The 12,936-nt window shown below is 37.4% G+C and overlaps 2 protein-coding genes across 2 annotated transcripts in view; one reads left to right on the forward strand and one right to left on the reverse strand.

Annotated features, from left to right (window-relative positions):
• The window catches only part of LOC140150810 (RNA-binding protein 45-like), a 40,535-nt gene that overhangs the window by 17,165 nt on the left and 10,434 nt on the right, over positions 1–12,936 (reverse strand). The window contains 2 exon segments of the mRNA XM_072172947.1: positions 39–161; positions 1,791–1,963. Coding sequence (XP_072029048.1) covers positions 39–161; positions 1,791–1,963 — 296 coding nt within the window.
• On the forward strand, positions 5,753–9,470 carry LOC140149772 (uncharacterized). The gene is made up of 3 exons (XM_072171819.1): positions 5,753–6,012; positions 7,392–7,582; positions 8,040–9,470. The coding sequence occupies exons 1-3, from the start codon at positions 5,859–5,861 to the stop codon at positions 9,222–9,224; spliced, it is 1,530 nt and encodes a 509-aa protein (XP_072027920.1). The 5' UTR covers positions 5,753–5,858; the 3' UTR covers positions 9,225–9,470.

Here is a 12,936-nt window from a genome sequence, read left to right on the forward strand (position 1 = left end):
CTAAACAAACTTTTTTGAGCTTCTGTGTCTGTACTAACCTTAATGGTTCTGTTGTTTGATTGGCCAGGAAGAGGTCTGCCGTCAGATTCCTCCATGGCTTTAGCTGCATCCGAAAACTTGGTATACTTGACATAACAGACTCCTTTACTCTTATTGGTCACCTGAAACAAAACACATTGATATCAATCAAACTACATACGATGTACCATTTATCCATGGAAGGAGTGATCAAAACAATAAATACATCAAAGCATTGTTTTATTCTTGAAAGGACAGGATATGATCAGAAAACGTAAGTTTGATTGGTCTTGATCTGATGAATTTCTTTATGTCAAGGATATCATCAGCCTAGGTGCATATAACTAAATTTAGAAATATCACCCAGTAGTAAATTTAGAATTCCTTTACTATATAAATTACAGCTTTCAAAATGTGCTTTTTGAAGATGAAACATCAAAATGTCAAAAAAAGTGAACTTTTCACCATATAATGAAAAAACTACAGCATGTGTGATTTCTTTTATGTGTGATTTTAAGGGGAGTAGACATACTTCATTTATAAATTAAAAGAAATCCTTCGCTTCTTTCAAGCAGCAGGATGCTAAGAAACATGGATTTTGAAATATGTACCCTGATTGTGAAACAGCCCATATGATGTACCATTTATCCATGGAAGGAGTGATCAAAACAATAAATACATCAAAGCATTGTTTTATTCTTGAAAGGACAGGATATCATCATCAGAAAACGTAAGTTTGATTGGTCTTGATCTGATGAATTTCTTTATGTCAAGGATATCATCAGCCTGTGAATCAGTTCAGGTTTAACAATTTCGCTGACTTTGTTATCAAATAAATGTCTCCTACATCAGCGACTTTTACTTGGTCAATGCAGGCCCAAGAGAGAATACAGACTCAAGATAAAGACAATGCTCGATTATAATTGATATTTATTTTATAATTAACTACATACTGACTTATTATCGCTTTGAGGTTTGTGCATAATACGGACTATGAACTATTAATAATATCATTATTATACTCAGAAGAAATTAACTCAAGTTTGAGGGGTGACAACAAATTAGAATGAATGGATTTGTATCATGGCACCCTTTTTAAATCCCTCTCACCCAGTGACTTTCACCCTGTTGTTGTAACCTAATGACCCCCATTTCAATCATTGAGAATCAGTTTTTAATATTCCTGTATAAATTGGAATAAATAAGTATTCAATCAATGATACACAGTTCATATTACAAGATCGAACCTAATACTAGTCATGAAGGTCCTTCAATTCATCATGTTCATTCCATCTACATGTAGAGTCCACACCAGTGGCGTAGCCAGGATTTTGGAAACGTGGGGGCACAACTTGAAAATGTACCGACTGAAATATTTTTGCCGACGGAAGTGGTGATTTGTTGACCCAAAATTTTTTTTGCATGGTTTAAAAAAATTAAAAAAAAAAAACCTGGCCCCCCCGACTGGCTACGCCACTGGTTCACACATAGAAATAGAATGCACTCCCGCCTCATATCCCAGGAATGGTGAAATGGGCCAGCTTCAAAAAAGGAGATTATCCGATCTACTAGGCGCCAACCTGTTAGCTTGACCATAATGATAACAGCTGTTTCATCCCTTAATATGCATTGACACAAAAAACAGCACACGCAAACAAAAAACCTCATACCAGGTGCTCTGTTACCTATTAAGCAAGAGATGATTGTATTATGCCACTGGGAATGAGACTGAGAGCATTTTGGTTAGCTCAGTGAGAGACCTGACTCCATACCTTGTCTTTGACACACCAGATGTCTTCAATGGGACCAAACTTCTCAAAGTGTTCCCGCATCTCTTCCTCTGTGTGTGTTTTGGCACAGACGATGAAGAGTCGACTGTTAGGTGGGTTGTCCATGTTGCTTCTCCCGCCATCTCGCCGTCTTTTACCACTCCCATCACCAGAGTCTAGATAATAAATACAAACACAAGTGAAACTTGTCATTAACAAAAGCTGTTGATAAAATCAACACAAAACAGGGACATTCTCAGAAACCTTTAAGGGATCTGGAATGAGCGCTTTTGAGCGTTCGACAGTATTTTTGTGGGACATGAGAGCACATCAGACATATCGAATTACATTCTGAATATGAAGAATGTCTTTCTGATATCAAATAATTTTAATTTTTAAATTCACGATATAATACAAATTTTATGACAAATTATTAAAATTTGATATTTTTCACATTTTGAGATATAACAGTCCTCAAGTAAATTTTATAAATTTAATGATATATTCTTAAAGTGTATGTAGCTGGGAGGAAAAGCCGACCGTCAATTGAAAATTTTGACCTTTCATATTGAAGATATGGATTTTTTCCCAAAAAGACCTATTTTATTTTGGTGTTTTGGGAAAAAAATCCATATCTTCAATACAAAAGGTCAAAATTTTCAAAATGATCCTGGTGTCTTTGCATATAGGCCTATATTTATTACTGTAAGTCTGTCCTTTTTATATTATAGGCCTGTAGCAGGAATTGTCAGTTTGATGACTAGGCAAGTGAAAACAGATAATGCACCACAACCAAGTGCACGTGTTCTTTACAGTCGATCCTTTCTATTATTGTCCTTTAATTTGCTGCAAATTGCATGACCTTTTCTCTCAATCTGTTTTGAACATTTCAGAAGTTTTAATTTAACATTCAGACTCATAGAAACATATTTGTATAAAATCTAGGTCACCATTTGCTTCATTTATTACACCCAAATAAATCTCTTTACAAATGTCGTTGTTTTTATAACTTATTTAAGCCACATTTCAATTCTTATAAACTCTGCGCTAAAATGAAGGAAATGGTGAAATTATTAGTGGCACAAAATTATTTTGCCTGTTGAACCACCCCACCCAGGGACTGGTGGTGCATGCAATTGCCACTTTGCAGTTGCATGCAGCTGAACGATATACTTGATCAAGTCTTCATATTGCTATGCAAGTAAGAATAACCATGTTTTATTGAAATGGGAAGGTTGTTGATATATAGCAGGGCCGTTGCAAGCAAGGCAGCAAGGAGGCCATGGCCACGCCACTTGTTTAGAAATTTGTTATGTTTTTCATTAAATATCTTTATTTCAATTTGGGCATATATTTGCATTTTGGCCACCCCACTTTTTCAACCTTGCTACGACCCTAGGACTACCTAATTTGCCGTATATGGGCCGGGGAGGTCACTCCCATTGTGGCCTGTACACCATCCGCGATAATAAAAACGCGTAAAAAGGGTAGTTTTGCAATTGCAATTGCTAATACGCAGAAATGAAATTAAGGGTATGAAATTTGATGCAAGGAAGAAAATCTGTGTTTAGGGTGTGAAAACACTTGTTTAGGGTATCGCTTTAGCCAAGGGTTAAATCCTTGTTTAGGGTGCTTTTCAAAAGTTGATTATCATGGATGGTGTACAGGCCACAATGGGAGTGACCCCCGCCGGATATGGGCCAAAGTTGTACAGGCTGCTATAGACAATACCCCTGGCCTATACAATATCTGAATTGTAAATCATTAAAATGCAGCATAAGCCCCAGGCCCGTTGTATTACAAATTAAAAGTGGTATGGCCCACTTTGGGGGTGTGGGGGTGAAACCCCCAGCGGGGTTTGAAGGGGCAGACCCCTCATGGGGGTTCAACCCCAAGCACTTTTAAAAATAAAAAGTACAATTTCAACGGTAAGTTAATGGTACTAAACTTCAAAACTAGAACATTAAAAAAAAATTATAAAACATGTTATAAAATCATGATAAGACTCGATTGCAGTACACATGACACTAAATTCGTAAGTCACACCTCAAAAAAATAAAATAAAATGCAAAATCAACCATTCAAAAATCACAGAAGTTATAAAGTTTATCATACAAATATTGAATATTCATGAGTACAATGCCCGGTACAACGGTAAAAATATTTTCACGAGGTGAAATATGGACTGTTCCATTCAATTTTTTATTATTATTGTTTAGGCTGAAAAATGGTACGACCATGGCCGTACCGGCCGTAGCGGTTCCGACGGGCCTGATAAGCCCCATCCCTGAGACTGTTGGATCCCGGGAGTTGGATAAATGGTGTTGTTTTGTAGCGTATCAGCTCACCAGGACTTAGAGTAAGGCTAGGCCAATATACTATTACTGTATGTGACCTGCAAGCAAGTTAGTTTCACCTATGGCAATGCTCATATTCCCACTTGACTAGTTCCAATACAGACCTTCACCTACACAAGTTGACTTTCACCTCTTCCCACAGTACTCAGCTGTTCACATTCTAAATTCTTGTCTTCTTTACAAATGCAGTCAAGCATAAGAAATAAATACTTAGTACATGCCTGGTATAATAATTCTACCGGTCCTTTATAAGAAGATCGACCTGCAAAATGAACCGTCATAGTTCTTTTTTCATTTTCAATTGGCCTATTCACCATTTTCCCAGGTGAATGAACATTAATAGACCTAAAATAAAAATATAAAGATAGGCCTATCAAGCAAACAATTCGAACAAACAATTGGGTAAAAAAATTACCGTATATATTGTTTTAAATAGGCCAACTATTTATTACATTCTATCATTTCTATGATGGTGTATTGTCATATTCTGAATGCAGATTTTTATTGAAAATTTGCCTAAAAAGTACCATCAAATCGGGCCATTTTGATTTAATTTTTCTCTATTTCTCAGAGGGCCCCCCTCAGCCACACCCCTACATGTACATCGCTCAAGTGCTCAGCGTGGCACGAAAACGCTGATTAACACCTACTGCAAAAATGATCACCAGGCACCACTGGTGACTGCTCTCCCACTTTGTACAGAGACCCCCTGATAGGAGTACCACAAAGCACTATGGGATAGGTTATTTTCCCTGACTATAAAGGACAAGGATTGTGCAGTAAACTTGCCAGTAGTTTTCACAGAACCCATTTTCCTTATAAGCAACCATGGTTGCCACACAAGGTACCTGGACTGTGCAATTGGGCTACTTTCAACATGCACATATACCAGTATGTCTTCTAAACAAATTCTGACAATGACGGTTCATGCCTTAGCCTACTCCTTGTCCCTATAAAGAAAGCAGGATCCAGGACAGTACCTTGGCAGACCCAAAGGCGGTGAAAGACCAACAGTTTTGAGATTTTTAATCATGTTTTTTTTGTTTTGGGTAAAAAAATCACACTTTTTTGTTCAATTGCAATAATGTTGAATTTCTTTCTTACTTATTTTGAAATCCAAATTAGACCAGAAAACTGGCATCTCTAAAAATAGGCCCACAATTTGGCAACTTCTAAAGGACATTTTTTTAGTCTCCAAAGTGCTATACTGCTGTTGCATCATGTTTCTATTATTTTGTGACTATATTCACTTCATAGAGCCTGGACTTTGAAGCATATTACAATTAAAAAATCAAATTATCTTCCATTGTGTGATTTCTTTGCTGTGTTCAATTAAAGCACCAAATATTAAACTATTTGGTTTGGGTAGTACATGTAGAACTAGCCCCGTTTGCAAGTACTATGTAGTTTTGGGTTGCCTTTTCATACTTTGGACTGCATATTGGGCTAATAAGCAGCACCTGCCGCACCATGGGGTATGGTGGTTGCCACACTGATGAATTGTGGCAACTCTGACATGCAATCCACCACACTGGCACTTGCATGAACACCTTCACCTTGTCTCAGCTCCTAGAGTATACGTACTGGTAGTAGTGGTAGCTAGTGGTACTGGTAGTTTCTACTGGTGTATTTTCAGGGATTTTCAGTTCACAAAATCATCTTCTTCGGAGTTACACTCAGTTTTCTACTAAGGTGGTGTTTTGTAAACTGAACTATGACAACTGTGAGGGTGAAAGCGCACACTCAGACTCTGGTGGAACTGTATAAAGAGTCATCTCTATTGTGGGACACCACCAACCCTGATTACTTCAATCGGCAGAAGCGCCACCAAGCGTTATGCTATATTAGCGAAGCTATGGGACTCAGTGGTGAGTGATGTGGCATTGACCACTTTGGGCACTTATTCGCTGTAGAAGTGACGTCATAATCGGATTAACTACCGTAGCTATATGTAGGCCTATAGATTAATACCCCGGATTAATACATTGCACTTCACTTCAAGCAGGTTGCACTCATCACTTGTGTATATGTCTGCAATCATAGATTGAATACAATACTGCTCTTTTCAAAGATACTAATCTTACAGGTGCGAGTGATCAGCATATGGTTTAATGCATATACCGCTTGAACATTGTAGTGCAGGGCAGGCGTGGTGCAGGGCAGTTGGCTTGCAATGGTAGCCTATGTCACTTCTACAGCGAATACTGCCAAAAATATTTTGGCAGTATATTCACGGTTCTGAAATAAAAACCTCACAAATTTGTCTCATTATCAGTGGCGGCACCACGGGGGAATTACGATTTGTTGATTTTGCCCCCCCCTGAAATTCACTTTGCCCCCCTAAAACAACAAAAAAAAAATTCCTGGCACCGCCACTGCTCATTAATGATACAGTACATATAAAGGACAAAAAAAGGACACTAATACAACCTAGCTCTAGCTTGACCCCATTTACAAGAAGGAAGCAGGCAGGTGGAAAATCAGTTTCATTTGACACAATGGTTAGGCCTATACAAATGCAAAATTTGGTTTCCTAGACTGTAAAATATCAATGTATTTTAAAATTAACCCCAACATGTCTGTTTTTTTGTTAATATTGGAAGGGAAAAAAGAACGAAAAAGGAGAGAAGATCAGGATCAGAATTTTGCTTCACACTGCGAGAATCAGTCTTGATTCTTGCATAATAAATTTGCGGGTTGCTAATCAACTTCTGTGTAAACTACAAAAGTTTGTGAATCTGTTTTGTTGTTGCTAGGATTGATTCTTGGATACTCGCCAAAATTCTGACCCTGAAGATGAACAAACAAGTCACTTGGTACCCATAAATATCGAACCTTAGAGCTTTTTTAGACTTCTCACATGCTACACACAAGATCACCGACCTCTAGCCACTGGACTTTTGATGGCCTGGCCAGCAATTCCTTTCGTATGACCATGGAAGTACTATGGTATGACTTAGGGTGATTGCATCATGGCATGCACAGTGGTTTTCCTTGAAAGATTTTTTGTGGTATAAAAGGATTAATATTAAGAAAAACACATTTAGTTTTTAAATTAAATTTGCTAAAACTAGAAAACCTGCCATCCCATTCGCCTTTCAATTTTTTTATAATTTGGGGGCCAATTTTCAGATTTCCACTCCCAACCACACATATCTCTTATAAAGAACGCCCCTCAAGTTCTTCATTATTCTTTTCTAATTACAACAACTATTTAAGTCATCACTTTTATACTTTTTACTTCCAGTCCAAGACATCAAGAAGAAAATCCACAGTTTTCGCACCACCTACAGCCGACAAAAAAGTGCCCTCGCTGCCTTACAGCAAGCAACTCCCCTAGAACAAATCAAGTCAACTTACTACCTGTTTGATCATCTTGATGAGTTTCTGGCTGACCATGTCAATGCAAGGAACAAGATGAAGCTTAAGAAAAATGTGGTAAGTCTTGAAGTACTTCAATTTGTGACACTAAATTTTAATAAGGTTGTTATCAACGGCAGACTGAACACATTTTAACCCTTACCCAGAGTGGCCAACTGGCCAGCACACTTTAATTAATGTTAAAGGAAAAAGAACACAGGGGGGGGGGGACAAAACAAAAACCAATGCAACAGTAATATAAGAATCCCCTTCAGACCAGAGGGTGCAAGATGGAACAACCAAAGGCTTCAAAATGAATATAATCATGTACATATTCCCAAGGACCTTCCAACAGCAAGTCCTAGACCTTTCAACTGCGAGTCAATCACTCACATCAATCAAATAACTCAAATCATGACATTGCACACACGCTTGTAAATGTACGATCTGTAGAATCACATACAAGCCTCCAAATGTAAACTTTAACCTTGTTGATTTGTTAAAACAACTGCATACTAATTTTGCATCATTGCAGAAATCAACCAAAACTGGCGACAACTGCGCAGAGCCAGTAGGCTTTGGCGAGTGCTCCAACCAATCAGATAATTGCAGCATAGACAGTGGTAACCATGGTTACAGTAATGATGAAGATGAGGCTGACACCAACCCAGAAGTATGCATGGAAATCTATCCACAGCTAGATGCTCATGGGGCCAGGGACGATGAGGCTGAGCAAAGTTCGCAGTCCGACTCCGAATGTGAAGTTCATGACCAATTTGAAACAATGGATGCCGAATACATGAACAAGGTAGCATCTCAAATCAAAGAAGAACAGCAAAATGAAACTGATAAATTTACTGAAACAACTCAACTTCCCACTCAGGCCAGATTTCAGCCCAATGTAAATGAATTAGAACCAAGTCAATCCAGTCCTAATCAAAATGCAGCCACTGCTCTAACTCGTATGGCACGTACGAATAAATTAATGAGTAATGTCCAGACTTCCCATGCTCTGCTGCGGCCTGTTACATCCTCGAAAACAGAAAATAGGCGGTATCCTCCAAACTTGAGTCCTGAAATTCCAATTGACCTTTCAATTATCCCACCAGCAGCTGATCATGATCATCTCCAACACATTCGTATGATCACAGATGAAATTGAACACACCTCTTATCACCCGATCACAACCAAGCCGCTATTTTCACCGCAAGTACATACACTCAGCAATGCCACTCAACCAAACAGTCCTAACTCGCGCAAATTACCACCACATAAAAGTTCAAACACATTCCCTAGAAGGCCTCGGTCACAGGGAGATATGATGCCAGGTCCATGCAGGCCCATCAGTGCTCAAAATAATACACACTTTCCAACCGTACCACGTAATAGTCCACCATATCCCTCAAGCCTTGACAGGTTGATGATTGGTCAACCTGTACATCTGGAGAACAATGAATCTGCTGTATTTGGACAACTTGTCGCATTGGAATGGAGGAAGATTAAAGGACACAGAGCAAGACACACGGTGAAGATGAAGATCCAGGAATTATTGTATGCAGCTCAGCATGAGCACACATCAGAAGAGAGTCCTCTAAGGGTGCCCCAGTCACAGACCCAATCTTCATCAAGCACATCTAATTCCAGATGTATGGCTTCTTCACTTGCAGTGTGTCATTCGGCTTCACAGCACCATTGTACAGCCGACTGCTGGCATATATGAAATGAGAGTGTCATGGTTTTCCTTCAAACTTTTAATTAAATGCCTTTTAAAACATATACATGTGCCTTTTTAAACATCATTGAGTGCACTACCATTTCAGTAAACCATGCAAGTTTAAGGGTAGACAAGGTATTGTTGGTCGAGGCAGCCATAAAAAAATTGATTTTCATTATCTAAATCAATATATTATTGTAAAATAACGCTTTGATGTTCTGCACAAGTTCATTCCTGCAAGGCTGCAATTATGACTATAAAAGGGTTTATGTTTTAGGGAACAAACCAAAAGATCGATGACGTCCTATAAACGTAACTAGTTTCATTTCTCGGCCGACCCCCTCCCTCCCTGCCAGAAACGTAATAATGAAATGTTGAAAATTTTGACATAATAATAATAATGACACATTCTTCAGACCGATGTTTTTGTACAAACGTAATCGAGTATTTTTACCCCGTCCCACCTAAACGTAACTAGTTTCGTTTATAGGACGTCATCGATCTTTTGGTTTGTTCCCTTAGTGACAGTTAAGTTTGATATTATTTCCATTTGTAGTATCATTACAATTTAACATTTCCTGCGGTTATAGGCGGTGATGAAAGACATTTCAATGCGGGAGTACATAAATTACAGATCATATATGTAAATGCCTTATTTTGTATTTTAAGACAATGCAATTCCATGTTACTCGCGTTACATTTTTGATAAAATCAGCACATTCAATGTCATATAAATACAATTGAACAAGGAGTTGGTTTATTCATCTTCTCTCCACATGTACTTACTGACCCAACGTATCAAATCACATAAACTTTAATTTTGTAAATAACTAGATGAAACATTTATTAGCAAAAATGTGATTGTGACTCAGCGTTCTGAAAAATTACACCTTCAAAATTAGGCTTTTACTTGTTCAATATTTCTCCTCAAACAAACAGCTGCAGACAAAAGTTTATACCACTAAGTAATTACCTTATATCTCAGCTGTATTACAGAAACAAACACCAAGTATATTTGAGATTGGTATTTTTAAAATGGCCAACTTTAGCTAAATTGGTGCGTGACTCATACATTACGTGACTCAAGCGTTACGCTCACTATTTTGATTACATGGTCCCACTTTGAAAGCTTAAACACGCTCAATTTCATTTCCATTGTGGTCAATTTTACTTTAGCACTAAAAAAATACTGTAATTCAGCATTAAAAAGGGGCCCTCTCCTCTGGGGTGGGGTGGGGTGGTGGTGTGGTGGGGTGGTGGTAATGGGGGCTAATTATGGAAATTTAAAAAAACTGGCAATTTGAATAAGAATACAATTTTCATATACATTTATTACATAAAATGCATTGAAAAACTGTATGGAAACATTCATATACACCAGGCACAAAAAGAAACTTGTCAGTTATAGTCAGTCTTGCTGTTAAACAACCTGATAATTTTGGATTATTCTGAAATATACATTTTATTAATTGGACTTTGCTTTCTCACTTGACACCCTGTTCGTAAAAATTGAACAACAATTGACCACGACATGCACCTCCAAACTCTCAAACCCCAAAATTAAAAGTTGCAATTTCAACGATTTTCAATGGGATGCATCGTTGTGTTGTACACAAGCACCACGGGCCGATCAATAAAGCACACAGTACTAGTGTAACAGGCACAATTGAATCGTTAAAATTGCAACTTTCGATTTTGGGGGTTTGGAGGCACATATCTTGGTCAATTCTTGCTCGATTTTCATGAACAGGATGTCAAACGAGAAAGCAAAATCCAACTAACAAAATGTATATTTCAGAATAATGCAAAATAATCAAGTTGTTGAACAGCAAGGGTGACTATAACTGACGAGTTCTTTTTTTGTGCCTGGTATATGCAAAACTGATATAGACCATTTAAGGTTTGCAAAATGGGTTCCTAAAAATTTTCCACATGTGCAAAGAGGGGTAAGGATTTTTTGGCAGGCCGAGAAGAGGATCAAGCAATTTATGGCAGGCTGAGAGGGGAGGTCTGCTTATTGCAGAGCCCCTAGTAGCAAAATATAAAAGGCTGCCGCTGATCAATGTGGAACACATTCCTCAGACTTGATTTATTCATCTTCTCTTTACATGTATCAAATCACGTAAACTTGTAATTTGTGAATAACTCTATGTAACGATGTAACATTTATTGGCAAAAATGTGGTTGTGACTTTTGTTACTAAAATTACCCCTTCAAATTGAGCTTTTACTTTTCAATATTTCTCCTCAAACAAGAAGCTGCACACAAAAGTTGATACCACTAGGTAATTACCTTTTACTGCAGCTACTAGTATACTACAGAAGCAAACATTGAGTACATTTGAGTTTGGTATTTTTAAAATGGCCAACTTAGTGTGTGACTCGCGTTACGTTACATGACTGTTACACTCACTATTTGATAACACAGCCTAATTTGAAAGCTCTAAACATGCTCTATTTAATTTATATTGTGGAATTCAACTTTAAACATGTTCTTCTGTTCTGGGGTTAGGTGGAGAAACTGGGGTGGAATGGTGGTAGTGGGTGTTTATAATGGGTGTTTATAATGGAAAGTCAAATTGTGAATTTGAATTCACAGATGGGGACAAAAACGGTTTCCAGTCCTGCAATTTGTTAAGTGATGTACAATAATTATGAGTCCTGGGGAGGGTAAAATTGGGAGGGAGAAGTTTTAGTGATTATTTAGGGATTATTTTCTAGCCCTACTGTATAGAGAGCTGTATAATATGTGTGACTCAGCGTTACAATATCGTGACTCGCGTTACATTGTGACTCGCGTTACCATTTTGAATAGTCTGTCTCTGGTGGTACAATTGTAGCAAACCAAAAACCTTATGAAATAATTATGAGTTATGACCCAAACCAGGAGGAAAATGAAAGGGAACATTTATAACCCTTTAGATTTTTTACTGCATTAAAAAGTTGTTCTTTTTGTGACTCGCGTTACATGCTTAACATTATACAACTTGCCGTTCCATCCTGACCATTACCAACACAGCTTCCTAATTTTTATTTTTATTTTGACAAATTATGTATCAAACAACACTATCACAAAAAAGAATTGTTTTTGTTCCATATATATTAATGAGATAAAAAATTAATTACTTTTGACTATCTGCTATTAACAAAATGTAGGAAAATACATTCAATCCTTCAAATCAATGAAAAAAAAATACTGCAGCTGATATTCATTTGAAAATTTCTATTTTGTTAACTTTAAAGGGTGTATAATCAAAATATATCATCAATCATTGCCAATTGCAAAGTTCATATTTTTGAAAAAATGTCATTTTAACATGGAATTGCTTCGCTGAACCACTAGCAGGCTATGTTAGCACATCTATGACAATGACATAGGCACCAAAATCTGAATTTTGATGAATTTTGATCGTGCGGATAAGCAAATCACTGAATGGGCCTTTAATCAATCATAGGAATATTACCTGGGTTATGAGTTGCATAGGCTGTGACATTCATTCTACTGTATAGTGCCACATTTTGGCTAGGTTTTTATTTAAATTTGGTTAATGCCCTGAGCTTTTGATCCTACAGGATGAGGATCTTAATCAAAAGCAGAATGCTTTTCACAGTTTATTCCTGTTTGACTTTTAATGTTACTTGCATCAAAAGCACATACAGGCTATTGAGTTATGTGCAGAATATTTTTGCAATTTGCTAATGATCAAAAAACCTCCCTG

This window comes from Amphiura filiformis, chromosome 4 (assembly GCF_039555335.1).
Source record: "Amphiura filiformis chromosome 4, Afil_fr2py, whole genome shotgun sequence".
Classification (NCBI taxonomy): Eukaryota; Metazoa; Echinodermata; class Ophiuroidea; order Amphilepidida; family Amphiuridae; genus Amphiura; species Amphiura filiformis.

What these genes read in the sequence shown, in the direction of transcription:
- LOC140149772 (XM_072171819.1), top strand. Translation starts at nt 5,859, where the DNA reads ATGACAACTGTGAGGGTGAAAGCGCACACTCAGACTCTGGTGGAACTG. An exon ending in CGAAGCTATGGGACTCAGTG is followed by an intron (nt 6,013 to 7,391) that starts GTGAGTGATGTG and finishes TTTTACTTCCAG; the next exon opens with TCCAAGACATCAAGAAGAAA. An exon ending in TGAAGCTTAAGAAAAATGTG is followed by an intron (nt 7,583 to 8,039) that starts GTAAGTCTTGAA and finishes GCATCATTGCAG; the next exon opens with AAATCAACCAAAACTGGCGA.